This window comes from Pungitius pungitius, chromosome 2 (genome assembly GCF_949316345.1).
Source record: "Pungitius pungitius chromosome 2, fPunPun2.1, whole genome shotgun sequence".
Taxonomy (NCBI): domain Eukaryota; kingdom Metazoa; phylum Chordata; class Actinopteri; order Perciformes; family Gasterosteidae; genus Pungitius; species Pungitius pungitius.
The window spans coordinates 24,771,151-24,790,765 of record NC_084901.1 but is presented as its reverse complement, the minus strand read 5'-3'; the positions used below and the strand labels follow the sequence as shown (position 1 = coordinate 24,790,765).

Genomic DNA, 19,615 nt, shown 5'->3' with positions numbered 1-19,615 from the left:
TCTACTGCTGCTAACACATCCCGTAGGACAAGGATTATTCATTTAAATCTATAAACTTTTTTCCTAAAGTTACCATGGTAACCGCTGGCACCGCAGACGGATTTCTGTCATACAAACGTTCCATTGCGTTGACTCTTACTGTGAAAATCTACGTACTTCCTGTTTAGCGGCTACGGTTCGTATTTTTGTTTTATAGTCAAAAACACAACCACGTTTTTTGGTTCCAAACGAAGAACGAGAAATGTACTGCCTACTTCCGTTTTACCGCTTATGATTTAAAACGAAAAACGATTTTGTTTTCGTTTTATAGTTTTTGCGGTAAAGGGGACTATCAAAAGTTACACGGACCGCGATAACGTTAGTATTTGATTTTGAAAAGTCAAACCGGATGTGTTTCAAGTTCTGCCATTAGTAGCTAACTGGCCAATATATTGTTGCTTCGGCACCATAAGCTAAATTAGCTATTTGTTTTTGTGTGAACTTTGACACAACGCGACTAGCTGTTGGACGGTATTCGGTGCTGGGACGTGGCTAAGAAGCCTAACCCTTAAAGGGTAACGGCCTTTTTTGCTATTCGGATTTTGAACCTCGCCCATTGTGCTAGCTAGCCTTACTTGTTAAGCTAACCCTCACCTCTACAGTCACCCCCGAGTTTACGAAGTGTAGCTAGCTTAGCGAGTACGTAATGCAACTGAGGTATGTTGTTGTTAAATGTATAGTCATCTAATTTATTTCAGAGATTCCAGTGGCGTTAGCAGAGTTGGGTAATCTCACTTCCGCTTTTGTTTGAACGGTGTTGTATGGTTAGCAAATCATTTTATCGTCCGGTCTTGAATGTTAATCGACGTAAGGTTAACAATAACAGTCGCAATAATTGACGTTATTACGAACGTTAATCTTAACCTACATTGTCGTTATTTCCACTTAGAAGTTCCATGGCCCAACTCTGCGTTAGCTACGCCCAAGCTTCGAGTCTTGTGACCTGTACGTAGATCTCCATAAAGGCTCTCTGTTCATTCTTGGTTCGATGAAAAATATTTGTTGAAATTTCGAAATAAATTGTATTTCCAGAAATGTAACCAAACCACGTTGGGCCGTTTAGCTGCAAATGTACAAACCGAAACCCCCAAGAATAGGGATCTTAAATTACTATTGGTAATTGAAGATGCATTATGACTTCTATGTCTTAAAGTGAAAGAATCCAATGTTGATGTTTCAGTGATGTTGCTCTGTCCTATGCAGGTATACCCATCGTTAAACTAACATGATGCCAGCTTCCCAGTGGGAGCTTCCTCCAGAACTATGTTGTCGGCCCATGGCTTTTGTTGCTCTGACTGGTCTGGATGTGGTCTACAATGCCGTGCACCGGGCCATATGGGATGCCTTCTGCGTCAACCGGCGAGCTGACAGAGTTCCTATCTCTTTCAAAGTCCTTCCAGGAGATCATGAATACCCCAAATGTCGCACAAAGGTGAGCGGTTGATAAACATAGCCAAAAAAACAAGTAACAAAAACAGTTGTTGCGTCTTCAATTACGGTGTTACACCGAAATATGTGACCCATCAGAACCTGTGACCGCAGAGGGCGCTGTTTCACATCGTCTGCTCGTGCGTGCTAGACAAGGGAGGGCGAAGAAGAGCGACGACGCAAACGGCGCAAAAGAAAGAACTACATATTTAGGGGAGGTAACCTTGCTCGCAATTAGCCTCATGGTCACACATTCTGACGGCTGCTACTTGTCAGATATGGTGACCTCTGAGGTACTGGCTCTGTGAAGACTCCAAATAAGAAAATATGTTTCCAGAGTAATGTGAAGAGATGAATTAACAACCCCAAACAATAAGTGTAAATCATTTATTAAGCAGTTACAGTGGGGTCACACATTCTGACAACTTAGCCAATGTGCTGGTCCATTAAATATTTTGTTCTTTCTTTTCTTAACACTACAATATGACGCTTTCATCCGTGGACGTAATGTATTAACGTTTACGCCGTTTGTGTTGTCGCTCTTCTTCGCCCTCCATTGTCTAGCACGCACGAACAGACGATGTGAAACGGCGCCCTCTGCGGTCACAGTTTCTGATGGGTCACAGATTTCGGTGAAACAACTGTTAATGTTGCAGTAAATGCACTTTCTAAACATTTTTATCTGACTGGTTTATTTTCTCTGTGTGCCTATTTAGCGAACGTCCTATGAATGGTACATCCCAAAAGGCATCCTGAAAACCAGTTGGATGAATAAACATCTGAACCTGGTACCAGCTCTGGTTGTTCTTTTCTACGAATTGGATTGGGACGACCCACAGTGGAAAGAGAAACAATCTGAATGTGCAACTAAAGTGGAGATTGTCAGGTAGGAATACATGCTCTTTGCCTTTTTAGAGAGGGATTTATTGTGTGACAAGAGCAGGGGGATACTTTTTGGTTAATAATTTTTGTCATCACACAACACTTATCTGTGATGCTATATTGGAACCAGGTCTCACTAAGATGTCCTCAAAACAGTCCCCAATCTCCCGTTGCTGAGCCAGCCCAAGTCCTATTTCCTCAAAACCACTTTTCTGCACACGTCATCCGAGATCATGCTGCAGAGTGGGTTCAGGCTGGGCCTACTGAGTCCTTCGGCCTTCCCTCTTTTCTCATGGCAATCACACAACCCTCTGTGGCATTGGGTCCGGCGATGGTCCGTCTCATGGGCTGCTGCACTTAATCCAGTTTCCCTTTCTGATAATGAGTGTGTGTCTGTTATAGCCTTGTCCATATGTTCTATATTGACAATATGAGAAAAGAAAACACATTGATACAAAATAGTGAGAAGTTCATGGTTACTGGCTGTTGCATGTGCTTGCCCCACCGATTCCAGACATTCATCTGCAGTCATTGTCTCTATTGTGGAAATGCACTTATTGTAAGTCGCTTTGGATAAAAGCGTCAGCTAAATGACATGTAATGTAATGTCATTCTCTCTTTTTCTTAGGACCAGTCTTCAGGGCAGGAACACCAAGGTGGCTGTGGTTTTAATTCAGAAGAAAACTCCCCTACCGCCAGGTACAGTTCCATATTTAGATTTACGCATGAGTCATCCATACAGGTATCTTCAGAAGGTTCTTGACTTTCTTTCTCCAGTACAAAACTGTGTTGTACTCAAGGATTAATCAGTTTTATCTAGATATACAGTGAAAATTACATTTTTTCCCACACGGTCAACAATAAAGGTGTTGGAAGGTACACAGCAACATGAGGCCGTTAAAACCCAGTTAAAGCCAAATGGTGTCTGTTTCCAGCCAAAACATCACTCTTTTTCTTTTTATACAGGGGAGGACTTAGTCGCATCAGAAAGAGCAGCAACTCTTTGTAATGCCTGTGATCTGTCTGGCAAGAGTCTCTTTGTGCTGCCACACACCGACCACTTAGTGGGTTACATTATAAGGTATTTCACTCACTAATGCCTCAAAGAACACATTATGGTACACATTTTGTAATTTAAGAACAATACGTCTTATTGGCCATTGCAAGTTGTCTGTTTACTAAACAGAATTTGTTATTGTATAGGTTGGAGAATGCTTTCTATGAACATGCTCAGACATACTACTACACTGAGATCCGTCGAGTCAAATCACATAAAGAGTTCCTCAACAAGACAACACATCAGGTAGGCACGCACGCACACACACACACACAAAAACATTCTTTTAGATGCCCTATGCTCACACTGTCTTCTTCCTCTCTTCTTCATCGCTATGGTTTTCCTAGCTCCTGTTTGTCCGACACCAGTTTAAAATTGCCTTCTTCAGTGAGCTGAAACAAGACACCCAGAATGCTCTCAAGTAAGTGAATGATACTGTTGTCATCTCCTTACAGGACTCCACATCATGAAAACCAAGCAATAGGGTTGAAAATGTCATACCCATGTTAAATAAAGGTCATACCTGTGAAACCATAAAGCCAGTTTAAATAATCTGGGTGTCGTAATAAAGGCAAGGCAAGTTTATTTGTATAGCGCTTTTCATACACAAGGCAGACTCAAAGTGCTTCACATAACATGTCATACAATAAAATGCAAGAATTAAAAGACAACTAAAAAACAGCAAATAAAATTGTAAATATAAAGAATTAAAAGTTACAGTGCAGAGTGAGATTAAAATCTTATAAAAAATGTTTAATTGAAGGTTAAAAGAGCAATGTAGGTCAAATTTAGCAGAAGGTGAACATAAAAGTTTTCAGTCGTGTTTTAAACGTGGTCAGAGTTGGGGCAAGTCTTAAATCTTTAGGAAGTTTATTCCAGCTGTTTGTTGCATAGTAACTAAATGATGCTTTCCCATGATTTGCATTTACTCTGGGAATCCCTAACCGATTGGTGTCAGAAGATCTTAGTGATCTTGAAGGCTTATGTAGTGGAAGCATATCAGTGATATACTTTGGCCCTAAACCATGTAGTGATTTATAAGTGAGCAGTAGGATTTTGAAATTAATTCTCTGACATACTGGGAGTCAATGTAAGGATTTAAGAATTGGTGTAATGTGCTCACATGTTTTGGTCTTTGTTAGCACTCTAGCAGCAGCGTTCTGAACAAGCTGGAGCTACCTGACAGTCTTTGTTTTGGAAGACCTGCAAGGAGACCATTACAATAGTCTAGCCTACTAGTTAGAAAGGCATGTACAAGTGTTTCTAAGTCTTGAGCTGACATGAGCCCTCTAAGTCGTGCTACATTTTTGAAGTGATAGTAGGCCGATTTTGTTACTGATTTGATGTGACTCTAAGTGTAAATCTGAATCCATAATAACCCCCAGATTTCTGGCTTTATTTTATGTTTTCAGGGACACAGAGTGAAGGTGTTGGGTTACTTTAAACCTTACTTTTTTAGCACCAAATACAATGATCTCCGTTTTGTCTTCATTTAGTTGTAGGAAATTTTGACACATCCAGTCTTTGATTTGATCAATGCACAGAAAATCTATGGGGCGATAGTCATTTGGTGATAGCGCTACATAGATTTGGGTGTCATCAGCATAGCAATGGTGGTCAATTTTATTATTTTGCATGATTTGTCCTAGTGGGAGCATGTAGATGTTGAATAAAGTCGGCCCTAAGGTCAAACCTTGGGGGACTCCACACGGTACGTCGGTTGGTTCTGATACAAAGTCACCAATGGAAAAAAAATAGTTCCTGTCTTGTAGATATGACCTGAACCAGCTTAAGACTGTGCCTGAGAGCCCCACCCAGTTTTCCAACCTGTCCAAAAGTATTGAGTGGTCGACAGTATCAAATGCAGCACTGAGGTCTAATAGCATTAATATTGAAGCTTTGCCAGAGTCTGTGTTCAGACGGATGTCATTTACAACTTTAATAAGGGCCGTCTCGGTGCTATGAAGAGGTCGAAATCCTGACTGGAAGTGGTCGTGGCAGCCAGTTGAAGCCAGGAAGTGATTAAGTTGTTGTAGGACAACTTTCTCAATTATTTTACTTATGAAAAGTGGATTTGAAATTGGTAGTAGTAGTTGTTGATAATAGAGGCATCTAGGCGCCGCTTTTTTAGGAGAGGTTTAATAACTGCAGTTTTGAAGGCTTTTGGGAAATGGCCTGACTGAATAGAGTTATTAACTATTTCTAATACGTCTGTTGCTAGGCAGTCAAAAACATTCTTAAAGAAGTTGGTAGGTAGAGCATCAAGACAGCAGCTGGATGGTTTTAGATTTGTCACCGTTTCCACTAGAGTTTGAGAGTCTATGACATTAAAGCTTGTCATCATTGCTGTGTTACTGTTGCCTAAAGAGAGCACTTGTCAGCGTTCATCCAGATGTGTAAGTATCGGTATATATTTTGCAGGATAAGACAAAAGCTTGCACAAATGTCAGGTTTGCCTTAAATAAAAAGCACAGGATTATCCCTTTTCATATATGCTGTTATAGCTCTAAAACCTCTCCCAGATTTTGTGAAGGATACATTTTGAGAGGTGTTTTTGTACATACAGTTTAGGCGATCTGCCATTTGCTTTTTGTCATGTATCAATTTTTTTGCCTTGGATATCAGTGATACTGTTCAATACATTTTATACATAAGTATAGGGCTTTAAAATGTTACCTTGTAAAAAAATAATTAAATCCATAAAGTTTACACAAAACTAGAAAATGCATTTCCTGCTGAAAATGCGTTGGAATGCATAAAGCTGAAAATAATTACAGTACAGAAATTACAAAAGTTGAAATTAATTCTAAACATTGCTAAAAGAATAGAAATGGGAGAAGCTAAAATACATTTAAATATGGCTGAAACAGAAATGGGTGAAGCTGATATGATTTTGAAAAAAATACAGAAAAGTTGTGACTTAAAAATTGTATTTTTGTAGTATTTTAAGGTTTAGTAGTAGTTATAGTTGTAATTGTGGTAGTAGCAGTAGATGAAGTAAGTACTAGTTGTACTAGTATTTGAAAGAGCAGTTTGTATTTTAACAAAACATCTTCATTCTGTGCTTTATGGTTGAAGTACAGATAATCATTGAGGCTTTTATTTTGAAATAATGGAATTGGGTGAGGGTGGGGGGTTGGGAGACGGAATTTTTGTCATTCAAACTAAATGGTCTTGATAAAATGGTAAATGGATTTGTACCGCGCTGTTCTAGTCTTCTGACCACTCAAGGCGCTTTAACACTACATGACATTCGCCCATTCATACACTAATGACAGGACCTACTGTACACAGTGGCACCTGTCCATCAGTAACTAAAAAGCACACACTGTAGTCACAGCTAGAGGAGCAATGCTGGTATTAAGTGTCTTGCCCAAGGACACACCGCCTAGCAGGTTAGCCGGGTCTGGGATCAAACCACCAACCCTCTGATTGGAGGACGACCGCGCTCCCCACTCATCCACAGTTGCCCTAAGCTAAGAAAACTAAGAAGTTATTAATTGATGGGCCTCATCAAACATTACAGTAAGAATTCCCTCCATGGTGGGTTTATTTTGAAATTATCGGATTGGGGGCAAGTGGGGGAGTTCATGATGTTGGTCTGTTGACAGAAAGCATAACTGCGTCATGTGACTCCACTAATCAGTTGATATGGTTCAGCTGTGTGAAACATAGTGCAGCGCGTGTAATTATCCACGGCAACGGAGCAAATGGGTTCATTAACGAGCTGATCAGAGGGCAGAGACTATAACCACCATTTACACAGAATTTACACCTCAAACAAAAAAGAAAAGAGTTCAGGGGGGTGGAGAGACCGAAATGTCCTCTGTAAGACCTGAATACCTTCAGGTCATGTCAGGCTGCACTAATCAGCTAATATGGATCAGTTGTGAGTCACTGTCACGACTACCTGGCTCGCAGTAGCAGTGACATAGGGGAGACCACACAGTTGTTTAGTTCAATCAAATTATAGTTTATTCAAAACGTCATTTCCTATGACGAAATCATAACTTTCATTAATAAAGGTGTGTAATCAGTAAATGAGAAACCAAAAGGTGTAGTGCGAATCTGCAAAGTGTAACCTAGGCGTCCTGAAAGGAAAAGCAAAGACACATCAGATGCTGCTGTCAGATGGGCCAGGATTCCACAGCTCCCCCTTCAGATTGGGAGGGGAGAGACGGCCCAACCATATTCTCTACATGAAGGGAGTGAGCACACCCAGCACGGCATAGCCGGGCGTGACAGTCACAGACAGAGCACGCGTGTGAGCGAGTAACAGTGCCCAGAGCACAGGGACCCCTGTGGTGTCTGTGGCAAGCCACAATCAATAATCAGTACTAATCTTCACCAATAGAGAGGTCTTATGCTGCGTTCACACCGAATGCGACGCAAATGTGTTGCGTCGCCTCAAAAGCTCTAAACGCGCCGCAGCACTCTCAGAGTACATTTGTGGTCAATTCGCGTCTATCACGTAATCCCGCCTGACGCGACGGAGATGGTGCGTGTTTTATCACCCTGAAACAGTTCAACTTTTCACCATTGTTTTTCCTCCGTATCAACCCTGGAAACATAGCGACGCTGTACTTGTTGTGGAAGTTCTACTCACGTCGGAACTTCAAACAGAGTTGTGTTTTTGTACTGAATAGCATCCGTGGGCGCAGACGGTTCTGTGGATTTCACCGACTTCTACAGAAACTGCGTCTGGATGACTGCCGCTGCCAGTCACACACACGTTATCATTGAGCAAACGTCCAAACGTACTTTATATTAAGTAGTGCGTCGTTAAACAATACAAGTACCCTACACTTTATTGTACTGTATTCAGTGACGGGATGTTGAAAAAAGGCACACATGGTTATATTATATAATGTAATGTAATATGCTGTTTGTTAAACGTCTTTCCCGGACTGGTCGCAATATAACAGTTAAATGGAAATTTTATAACAGGATGTATTGTACAGCTCGGGATACCGGTGTCTGCAGGACTTGTTTTGTCGCCAAGTATGGAATATTTCAACTTATAAGCAAACAGCGTTTGCTGCGTTTGGGCGACTGTGCGAACTCAACACTTGAAACGCGCTGCCCAATCGCAGATTTGCGTCCCATCAGCTTCATCGCGTCTGCATAGACTTTGTGTGAAATCAGCAAAATGCTGCAGAGGCTTTCGCTGTGAACGTACCATTAGGCTATGTTTTTAAAACTCATATGTTTTACTAAGTTGACACTACCTTGTTGAAGACTGATCAGTTTGGAAACTCCCCAGGACGGATCGGTTTGAAAACTCAAGTGGGTGGACAGTCGGAAATGGATAAGTTTGTCAACAATCACGCCCACACCTGCCGACACTACTTGATTGCTTCTTATACGTTCTGACACACTCATGTCTCACACACTGTACAGTGTTGCGATGCAGAGAACATCTGGAAAGCCGCTGCAGGTCATGCTCTTTGTAGTTCTGTTGGTTTATTTAATAAACTTCTGGATTTCACTGCTTCAATTGATCAAATGTCTGATTATGAATGATATATTGATTCGCTCAGACACAAATTCACACACACATAATAAAACTCCTAGCTCTATATGGTCATCTACACATGCATATATATATATATATATATATATATATATATACATATAAAGCTGATACAGTATATATAACCTCAACTATTCATAACTATCAATTATATTTTTGGGCTTGTTTTTATCTTTATTTTGAAAGAGTTGATCATTTTTTTCATTGGATGACGATGCATTCCATGGAACCTCCTGCCAGCAGGCACAAGAAATATAATCTGATTTATTACAGTGATGAGGCACTTAAAATGAGCCTATACATTTTCCCAACACTTACGCATTTAACGTTAACTTGTGTGCGATACTTTGTCGGGCCTGTAGGTCTCTCAGGGGAGCGGTGTCAGTTTTTGAGTTTTTGCCATTATATGATTCATTTAATTTAATTTTGTATAGAACAATATTGCAAATTTGACTTAGGTCCTCACAGTCTGTTAACGTGTGACAGCTTCTGTCCAGAAACCCTTACATCGGCGCAGGAAAACTCCACAAGCAATGGAAAAAACCCTCGATGGGAAGAATAAAGGGAAGAAACCTATAGAGACAGGAGGATCCTCCCCCTGGTATGGGTGGACTGCAATGGACATACAGAATGAACAACATAAAAGATGTAGAATACGTTCAATTCATCTGACAGAAATGATTTAAAAACACATTATTTCCTCATATGCATTCATCATCATCAGTGTGAGCGCGGATCCACCTTTGGGGAACCATGATAGCCTGATGTCAATCATCTCGTTAATTTGAGCTGGATAACTTGATCAACTCAGCGGAACCACGTACAAAGGAACAGGGCCCTGACATGTCCTCCCTGATTTGTCAAACTCTTGTCACGTGAGCGCTTATTATTCTTATTTTCTTTGTTTCCATAGGTACTACAGGACTGCATACAGTCTTGTTCATGAGCTCAGGGCCCACGAAACCAACACGTTGGAGATCAAAACGATGGGAGGATTCATCAACTATAAGGTACATTTGCATCTTTTTGTTTGTAGTAGTGAAAGTGGTTTGATCACACGCCTTTGACGATTTATCTCAGAGTTGTGCCATGCTTGAAAGCTAGAAGTGTACAAAGATGCTGAGCCGCTGTGTGTACATTGACAATGCAAAAAACATGCAGGGATTGGACTGCCAAAATAGGATTCAGCTCATTAGGCTTCCTAACTGATGATTAAAATTGGCGGTGTGTATTATTTTTATTGTTTTCTGGTCATTTGAAAAGTCTGAGTATTTACTGTCTCACCATTTCAAGAATGGGAACACAAGACAAATTAGCTGGCACCTAATAAAGAAGTATTTATTATCTACTAGAGCCACTCCAAGGCTGACAAATACAACATTATAGGGTTACTATCATTAATCTGACCACATTATAGTACCAACCATAACACCGCAACAATTCAAGATCAAGGTGAGGTCATTGTTGGAGTGCAAAAGTCTACCCTCCTCCCCAGGGCTCTACAATGCCAGTATTTCACTTGCATTTGCGCCTAAAAATAGGTATGTGCGAACTTGAAAAATAATAATTCTGGTTTCAAAACTCCGCCAATCACTCCTAACAGCTTGTCGAAGGATCTCAGCATCATTAAATTAATTCAAAACTAGAAGAAGCGTATTCTGACCGGCTGTACGTTCTTGTTTAACTTCCGCTTAGTTCATGTCCAATACAGTCTGTTAATGTACAAATGTCAGCTGTCTAGTACTGAATCTTACAGACACAAACCACACTGATGGCATAAAGAAGAGTTAAAGCCCCGGTATTATTGGACATGGCTACAATCCGGTCACCAAGCTGCCAACAAGCCCAAGTTGTATTGGGTGCTCGCTCCTTTTGCTTGACGCACACTCCTGATCTTGAATCTAGAATCGATTGCTCTTCCTTGAGGTCCCGGATGTTGTGGTCAAATTTTTTGCGGTTGAATATTTTAACGTTGAATTATTAGGGTCCTCGCTACGACTAGTCGTAGAGGAACCTATTGTATTTCAAGGAATTATTATTATTATTATTACTCTCACAAACCGCGGGCCTTTTCGGGGCCTTTATCATATTCAAAAAGTTGTTAAATTTGGCATGGATATCCGGACTGTTAAAAATTTGATAATTTTTTTGTTTATAATGAAATGTCTCTATAGCGCCCTTTAGAAATTTAAAAAAGACCACACCAGGCAAGTTGCCGCCCCCGATGTCCCATCAACTTGAAAGTTTGCACACAGGTGCTCTTGGACATGCTCTACAAAAAAGTCAACCATGGTATGCAAATGCACCTTACTAGATTTTCCGCCATTTAGAATTTAGTGAAAAACACATTTTTGGCAATTTCTCTGAAACGCCAAGTTTGATTGTCACGAAACTGTCGGTGGATCATTATTGGGTCAATGTGCCCTTGATATATCAGAATGGTGCTGATAACTCATTGTTTTGATGAGATATGGGCTAATTAACTTCGCAAGGGGTGTGGCTTAAACTGGCAGATTTTTAACTTCCACATGACTTGGCCTGCCCTCACCAAAATTATAGCATGTGTAAACATTGAAGCCCTAAACACACACTAATATTTCCATATTTTTTGAAGAATAGGGGGCGCTGTAATTAATGTTTGAAAATGTGCCTTTTTGGCCTGTTTTTGGCCTATTTTCATGATTTCTTACAGTTGTAAAAGACCGAACTCCTCCCAGGGATTAAACCAGATTCTTATAGCGCAGTGTGATCCTGACACCTCAGGCTCTAAAAATTGCATTTTGCCGGAAGAAATATTAAACTATATGCGTAGGGCGCTATTTAAAAAAAACACCTTTTAAAAGATTTCGAAGGAAGTTGGGTCATGTATGGTATTCTGAGAGGCTTTAATTTTTTAATAGTAGATAAAAGACCAAAAGTTATTTTCATCAGAAGCTCCTACTTATATGTTGACATAAAGGCTTAAGACCATGATAATGTCAAAGATAAAGTTTGCAAAGCGGCATTCCTGGCGTTGCTCCACACGGTTAGCGTCCACTGACTTGCGAACGCTTTGTCCGACGGCCTCGGGCGTCCTCGGCCGCATTTGTAACCGTTCGCCCAGTGCCCCGACGTGCAAGAAGTAGTGAGGACCCGTCCAATGCTGCTCACAGCTTTAATTTGCGGTTGAACTTTTTGCAGTATTTTAACGTTGAAAAATTCTGATACATGATTTCAATGCATAAATATTCAGTGCTAGAAATTCAATCAGCATTTTCTTTCAAAACCCGATGACACAGATTTACTTCCATAGTACCCACTTTTGTTTTGTGTATAATAGTTATTTTCATAGATACAAAAGGTCTGACGGGTATGGTGTGTTGGTATGCTGACGTTAAATGTTCAATGCTACATCTGAAGTAAGCGACCGGACGCAGTCTAACAAAATATTTGTTTGTGTGCTATTTTATGTGTACTTGTGAATCCTATTCCAAGTAAATGCTTTAATGTGTATGTGGTATGTCTCCATAAATAACTGGTATTATAAGTATACACTCACCGGCCACTTTATTAGGTACACCTGTCCAACTGCTCGTTAACACTTCATTTCTAAGCAGCCAATCACATGGCGGCAACTCAGTGCATTTAGGCATGTAGACATTGTCAAGACAATCTCCTGCAGTTCAAACCGAGCATCAGTATGGGGAAGAAAGGTGATTTGAGTGACTTTGAACGTGGCATGATTGTTGGTGCCAGAAGGGCTGGTCTGAGTATTTCAGAAACTGCTAATCTACTGGGATTTTCACGCACAACCATCTCTAGGGTTTACAGAGAATGGTCCGAAAAAGAAAAAACATCCAGTGAGCGGCAGTTCTGTGGGCGGAAATGCCTTGTTGATGCCAGAGGTCAGAGGAGAATGGCCAGACTGGTTCGAGCTGATAGAAGGGCAACAGTGACTCAAATAACCACCCGTTACAACCAAGGTGGGCATAAGAGCATCTCTGAACGCACAGTACGTCGAACTTTGAGGCAGATGGGCTACAGCAGCAGAAGACCACACCGGGTGCCACTCCTTTCAGCTAAGAACAGGAAACTGAGGCTACAATTTGCACAAGCTCATAGAAGATTGGAAAAACGTTGCCTGGTCTGATGAGTCTTGATTTCTGCTGCGACATTCGGATGGTAGGGTCAGAATTTGGCGTCTACAACATGAAAGCATGGATCCATCCTGCCTTGTATCAACGGTTCAGGCTGGTGGTGGTGGTGTCATGGTGTGGGGAATATTTTCTTGGCACTCTTTGGGCCCCTTGGTACCAATTGAGCATCGTTGCAACGCCACAGCCTACCTGAGTATTGTTGCTGACCATGTCCATCCCTTTATGACCACAATGTACCCAACTTCTGATGGCTACTTTCAGCAGGATAATGCGCCATGTCATAAAGCTGGAATCATCTCAGACTGGTTTCTTGAACATGACAATGAGTTCGCTGTACTCAAATGGCCTCCACAATCACCAGATCTCAATCCAATAGAGCATCTTTGGGATGTGGTGGAACGGGAGATTCGCATCATGGATGTGCAGCCGACAAATCTGCAGCAACTGTGTGATGCCATCATGTCAATATGGACCAAACTCCCTGAGGAATGCTTCCAGCACCTTGTTGAATCTATGCCACGAAGAATTGAGGCAGTTCTGAAGGCAAAAGGGGGTCCAACCCGTTACTAGCATGGGGTACCTAATAAAGTGGCCGGTGAGTGTATATTATAATGGAAAGCAAGTGACGGGGTCGCGACTGCACAATCTGAACGTAGCATGATGACACGCTTAACTTTATGCAAATGAGAGCGATGATTTGCCAGCAGTGGGCCAGAACCATATAAAAAAGTGTGGAAGTGTCGCAACTCCCTTTTTGTATGGCTCTGCAATGGGCCGATCACTGAAATAGTGAGGGAATGAGTGGGAACTGCTGGATTTTAAGTGAGCATAAAAATGAAGACAAATTATTACATTACATGTCCTTTAGCTGATGCTTTTATCCAAAGCAATAAGTGCATTTCCACATAGAGATACAAACTCAGAAGAACAAGTAACAAGAAAGTACATTTTTCATCAAATAAGCAGTTTCAAAACATGTTATAGAAAAGTGCCATTATAAGTACAATTTAAGTGCTATCATTTGTTAGTGCTACGGTTTGCTAGTGTTTTAGTCAAGGTAGAGTCTAAAAAGGTGTGTCTTGAGTTTTCGACGGAAGATGTAGAGGTCCTGATGTCATCGGAGAGCTCATTCCACCATCTGGGAGCCAGGACAGCGAAGAGTCGCGATCTCGCCGAGTGCTTTTCTCTCAGTGAGGGAGGAACAAGCCGCTTGGCCGATGCAGATCGGAGTATGCGGGTTGGGATGTAGGGTTTCACCATGTCCTGGATGTAGACTGGTCCCGATCCATTCACAGCATGGTACGTCAGTACCAATGTTTTGAACTGGATACGGGCAGCCACAAATTGTATTTTAAGCAAAAAGATGAAGAGAAAGAGGAATCAAGTGAGGGGGATTTTGGAAGATACAAACTAAAGTGAAAGAAGTTTCTTCACAAGATTTAGAGCTATCAGAAGATGAGAACAACCTTAGCGAACCGGCTACGGTGACTACAACTGCCACGATTTCAACGCCATATAACCCTAACCCTAAAAAAGCACTGCGCTCCTAAATTTTTGTGCATTTTCCTTGGGGAAAATATTAGCGTAGAGCCCTGCCACCATGAAATCAGACCCTGAAAAGGAAGAGACACACACATCTGCTTAGCTTTTAGAATGATGCATTCTTTTGTTGAAAACAAATGGTATGGTCATTTCTGATAGAAAAGTGATTATGGTTTGAGTGCTTGGTGTTGGTATTCATCTAGCTCTAGGAAGGTTTGTCTAAGAGAAATTTAACTTATCAGTGGATTCAGGGGGGGGGATGGTGGTGCTGTTTCGTGTCTCGTTTGTTTGTTGTTTGTTTATAAATTTAGAGTATGTTCAAATTAGGGCTGGGCGATAAAGACCAAAAGTCATATCCCGGTATATTTTGGTCAAAGCCAAATATGACTTTTTATCTTACGTTGATGATATCAACAGGCTAACCCAGCATTTTAAAGTCATAATTACCTCACCTACCAGCTGTGACATAAAAGTGCTAAACACATCAATGCATCACTAATTTTTATCTAGAGCTGCAACTAACGATTATTTTAATAATCGATTCATCTGTCGATTATTTGTTCGATTAATCGATGAATCGGATAAAAAAATAAAAAATGTAAAAACATTAATTTCCAACCCTTTATTGAAAAATAGAACTGACTGTGCACTTTCTAAATATGTTTTGCACAGATTGCTCCTTGAACATCCCTAAGTAAGCAAATAAAATGGACTAACACAAAAAACATACACACATCGCATGATGTATACTTTACAGCAGAGGTGTGGACTCGAGTCATGTGACTTGGACTCGAGTCAGACTCGAGTCATGAATTTGATGACTTGAGACTCGACTCAACAAAACGTACAAAGACTTGCAACTCGACTTGGACTTCAACACCGATGACTCGTGACTTGACTTGGACTCGAGCCTTTTGACTCGAGAAGACTTGCTACTTCCCATGAAAACTGGGGGTAAACATTTTCACACCACCGCGCCGCTCTGTTTATCTGCATCTGTCAAAGAAATGTGCGCCACCTGTATGCAGAGAGCGCACGCTGCCTGCACGACATCCAATCGCTGCAGTCCATTTGACCGTATCAACGAGACAGCTCGTTCATGGTTACAAAAATCGGGATTTTTGAACCCGGATTCAGACTCCGATGGAAATCCTCGCCAACATTATGTCCGTTTTAAAGTAGTGTAATGAGCAGAGTTAAAGTTATTAGTTAATCAGTTATGCAGATGTTGCATGTGTTCACGTTATGCTCTGTTACCAGCTGTAGTTACGCGAGACAACCCGAGTTTTGGGGGGCCGTGTATGCGGCAGTGTTCGTTCGGCGTGGTGACGGCCAACAGTGACCGAAGTTGAGTTGTTTTATATAAATAAATGCACCGGAGTTGCAAGCCAGTCATCGCCTCCTTATTTACGCTGCAGCATTGAGGTGAGCGTTACAGTACTATAACACAGTCACAGTCGATCCACCATTACCCTTCCCTTCGTAGTCTAGGTCTGTGAGGCAGCGCACCATCACCCAGGGTTCCCCGTCCCCACTATAATAAAAGGACTCGAAATGACTCTAAACTAAAATGGTACGACTTGTGACTCGACTTGAGACTTGTTGGCTTTGACTTGTGACTCGACTTGGGACTTGCTTCGTCTTTGATTCGACTTGACTCGGGACTCGAGGGCAATGACTTGAGACTTGCTTGTGACTTGCATAACAGTGACTTGTTCCCACCTCTGCTTTACAGCCGCCAAATTAAATATATTAGGCACAAAATCATGAATCATCGCCGTGGTGCTCCCGTGCCAGGCCATATCGCTTTTGCATATCTTACAATCAGACATGTCAACCCTCCCGAATTTCAAAGCCCCTCCCGAAAATATCCCGGACCGACCTTTCTCCTGATTTCCACCCGGACATCAATATTGCTGCACCACCCGTCACTGGGCGCGCTGTTTCAGACCGAACAATAATAAAGGTTACACCTTGAAGTCGAGCGCGGCGATTAGAACGTAAAACTACTGGTGCTGCAAAGACAACCGCAGCACCCTCCCCCCCCCCCCCCCCCCCCCCGTTGCCCGCTAGGACCCGCACCCCCCATTTCAGTGTGAAATACCTGGGAGGATTTAGGTCGCATTGGTTTCTCTGCCTCCGCATGTTTCTGAACGGTATTACGGGTCTCTCCGATGGTCTTTCCTTTACCTCAGCTCTGCTCTTTTATTTTTCTTAGCAACGCTCTGCTGGGCTGAGCTTTTCTTCTTCTCTGTTCTGCTGCGCGAGCACTCAACTTTTTTTTTTCTCAGCTCTGCGCGGCGCGCGCAACTTTCTTTTAATACTCAAAGATAATAGTCGCGCGACACAACGAATCGATAATGAAATTCGTTGCTAACGCTTTTAATGATCGATTTTAATCGATTTCATCGATTCGTTGTTGCAGCCCTATTCTTATCCAATAACCTAATAAATATGGTTCAGAAATCTACCATTCTGTGTTATAAGTTATTTTACTTTTAGCACTTTAGGTTTTGTCTTTTATTAATCTATTTAACAATCAATTTTTCAACGGAGACTTGGCCAAAACAGCAGTATTAAACACAAATATGCAGACAGGCACATAAAGAAAAACAAGGAAAGCATTTAAAAAAAAAAGAAAGCAAGGCTCTGCCTGACTTCAGTATACATTTTGGGCAGTGCTTCTCTTGCAAAGTAGTTGTGACTGGGAAGCTCATATCTCGGGTCAATCGTTTTCAGGAGCATTTTGAATCCGACTTGTTCAACAGTTGCAACAGGGACCATATCTTTAGCAATCTGATAGGACACCGCTTTCGTTATAGTACACCACTTGTCACTTTTCTCTTCATAGGGCACACTGCGGGAAAATGAGGTTTGCAGTGAGCTTGTTTCGGGGATGGAGCTTGTTCGGGTTGTTTCTGGCATGCGGCTTCTTCAGCGCGCAGTTTCACACACTCTTTGTATAGCTGTATAACTGTTTATGGCACTCCCTACATATAACGTTGTTTTGTTGCTCATCGGATACTTCAAATCCGAACCATCTCCAAATTACTGAGCCACTGCTTTTTTTTAACGAACCAATTCCTCCTCCGCACGCTGCGCAGACGTTGTTGCTTCCTCCATGTTTGTTGAAGTGTCCGTCCCTTGCAGAGCGCAAATTGAAATATAGTATATCGATGTATGCAAAATTGTCTAATTTCATATCCCATTAAAAAATATATCGATATATTCGTTTATACCGATATATCGCCCAGTCCTAGTTCAAATGCAGAATCTAGCTTATGTTTCAGCCGCAGCTGCTTGCACCAACAGTGTAAGGTGAAATTTTTTTTTTTCTTTTGGAATTCCAAAGATGGAAATAAACTGCGTCAGTACTTTGACTACAGATTTTGCAGTAAAGCTGTGCAGTAAATAGGCAGCTGGATATTTTGTGCTTTAACCCACATTACTGTAAACCGTTTAGTTACTACCATAAGATTTTCTAATGGCAGACAAATCACTGGAATTTGGAGCCAGAGTAGCCAGCATAATGGTTTGGTCAATTGACTTGGTTTAATTTTGCCCACACCCCATAACCAGCCAGGTTTTTTCCCAGGATTAGCATTGTAGGATGAACACCCATTGCCTACTCGCCCTGAACCAAACCACAGCGCAAGTTTGTGGAGCAACCACTACATTAAACCCCATCCCCTCAAAAGTATGTGAAAGTGTTGCCATGCGAGAGGCTGCACCGAACTCTCACTGAATGAATTAAAAGCCCCTTGTACGGTGTGCAGTGTCGGGTTCGGTAGGAACGACGCTGGAAACAAGGTTGCCGGCGTCCTGCTCGCTCGTTTGTGCCCGTCCTTCGCTCGCCCCCGCCTCACTGTTATAATGGGGAGAGCACACACACACATGATTATCCCCAGCTGATTGTCATGGTTTTCACCTGGCACTGTTCCCCGAGCCACTCCCCCTCTCTCCCACCTGCAGCCGGGCTGAAACCACGCCCGCCACCACATACCCCCACCGCCCGACTTAGGCCGGGGAGCCGTCCGGCCTAGCTTACTCCCCCCCCCCAGGCTGCAATTGCCGCTGTCTTGTCTACCTGAGGACGTTCCTGCCCCCCCCCCAAGTGCCTCCAAGAACGACTGGGCGACGTCCTCCCCCGTCATGCGGTGGAGGGTCGGGCTCACTAGTGCTGTCGGCCCCGGTGGTGGTGGCGCGAGTCCCGACCGCGCCGCCAATTGCTCCAATGCCTGGGCCTGTCTCCCCACCTGGGCCTGGAGCATCCCCATGAACTGACGGGTCGCCTCTGCTTGCTCGCGTTGGATCCCCGCCAGCTCCCCAATCATCTGCGCCAGTGCGAGCGCCGGTTGGGTCGGCATCCCCTGCTGCCCTTCGTCCGTCATCCGCCGAGTTGGGCGCCACTGTACGTAACGTGGGTCGTTCGGGCTCCGGACACAGGGACTTGAGGCCAGGGTCGGGTAGGGTAATCAGTTTTATTTTGTTTGTTTCAAGGCGAAACCACTCCGGCGTCCAGCTCACTCGTCGCCCGCTCTCTCCTCGCTCGTCATTACTTAAATGCCGGAGAGCACACACACACACAATCACCAACAGCTGATTATTGTTTTCACCTGGCACTCTTCCCCGAGCCACTCCCCCTCTCTCCCACCTGCAGCCGGGCTGAAACCACGCCCGCCACCACATACCCCCACCGCCCGACTTAGGCCGGGGATCCGTCCGGCCTAGCTTACTCCCCCCCCCCCCCTCCCTCCAGAGGGCGGGAGAGGAAGTCCGCCACGACCATCTGCGTCCCCGGCCTATGGACTACCTTGAAGTTAAAAGGCTGCATGGCCAGATACCACCGAGTGATCCGAGCGTTAGTATCCTTCATGCGGTGGAGCCATTGGAGCGGGGCGTGGTCCGAACAGAGGGTGAATGAGCGTCCCAGGAGGTAGTAACGCAGGGAGCCCACCGGATGGCCAGGCACTCCTTCTCCACCGTGCTGTACCTGGC

General features: G+C 42.9%; 1 protein-coding gene across 2 annotated transcripts in view; it reads left to right on the top strand.

Moving 5' to 3' along the window:
• Nucleotides 1-368: 368 nt before the first annotated feature.
• Nucleotides 369-19,615, top strand: part of trappc11 (trafficking protein particle complex subunit 11) — a 37,981-nt gene continuing 18,734 nt past the window's right edge. Inside the window, exons 1-8 of one of the 2 annotated variants that reach the window (XM_037461283.2) lie at nucleotides 369-554; nucleotides 1,243-1,471; nucleotides 2,184-2,353; nucleotides 2,978-3,048; nucleotides 3,316-3,430; nucleotides 3,553-3,652; nucleotides 3,754-3,827; nucleotides 9,853-9,949. In XM_037461283.2, the coding sequence (XP_037317180.2) occupies nucleotides 1,265-1,471; nucleotides 2,184-2,353; nucleotides 2,978-3,048; nucleotides 3,316-3,430; nucleotides 3,553-3,652; nucleotides 3,754-3,827; nucleotides 9,853-9,949 (834 nt within the window). In that variant the 5' untranslated portion in view covers nucleotides 369-554; nucleotides 1,243-1,264. The other variant, XM_037461284.2, reaches the window with a different exon arrangement.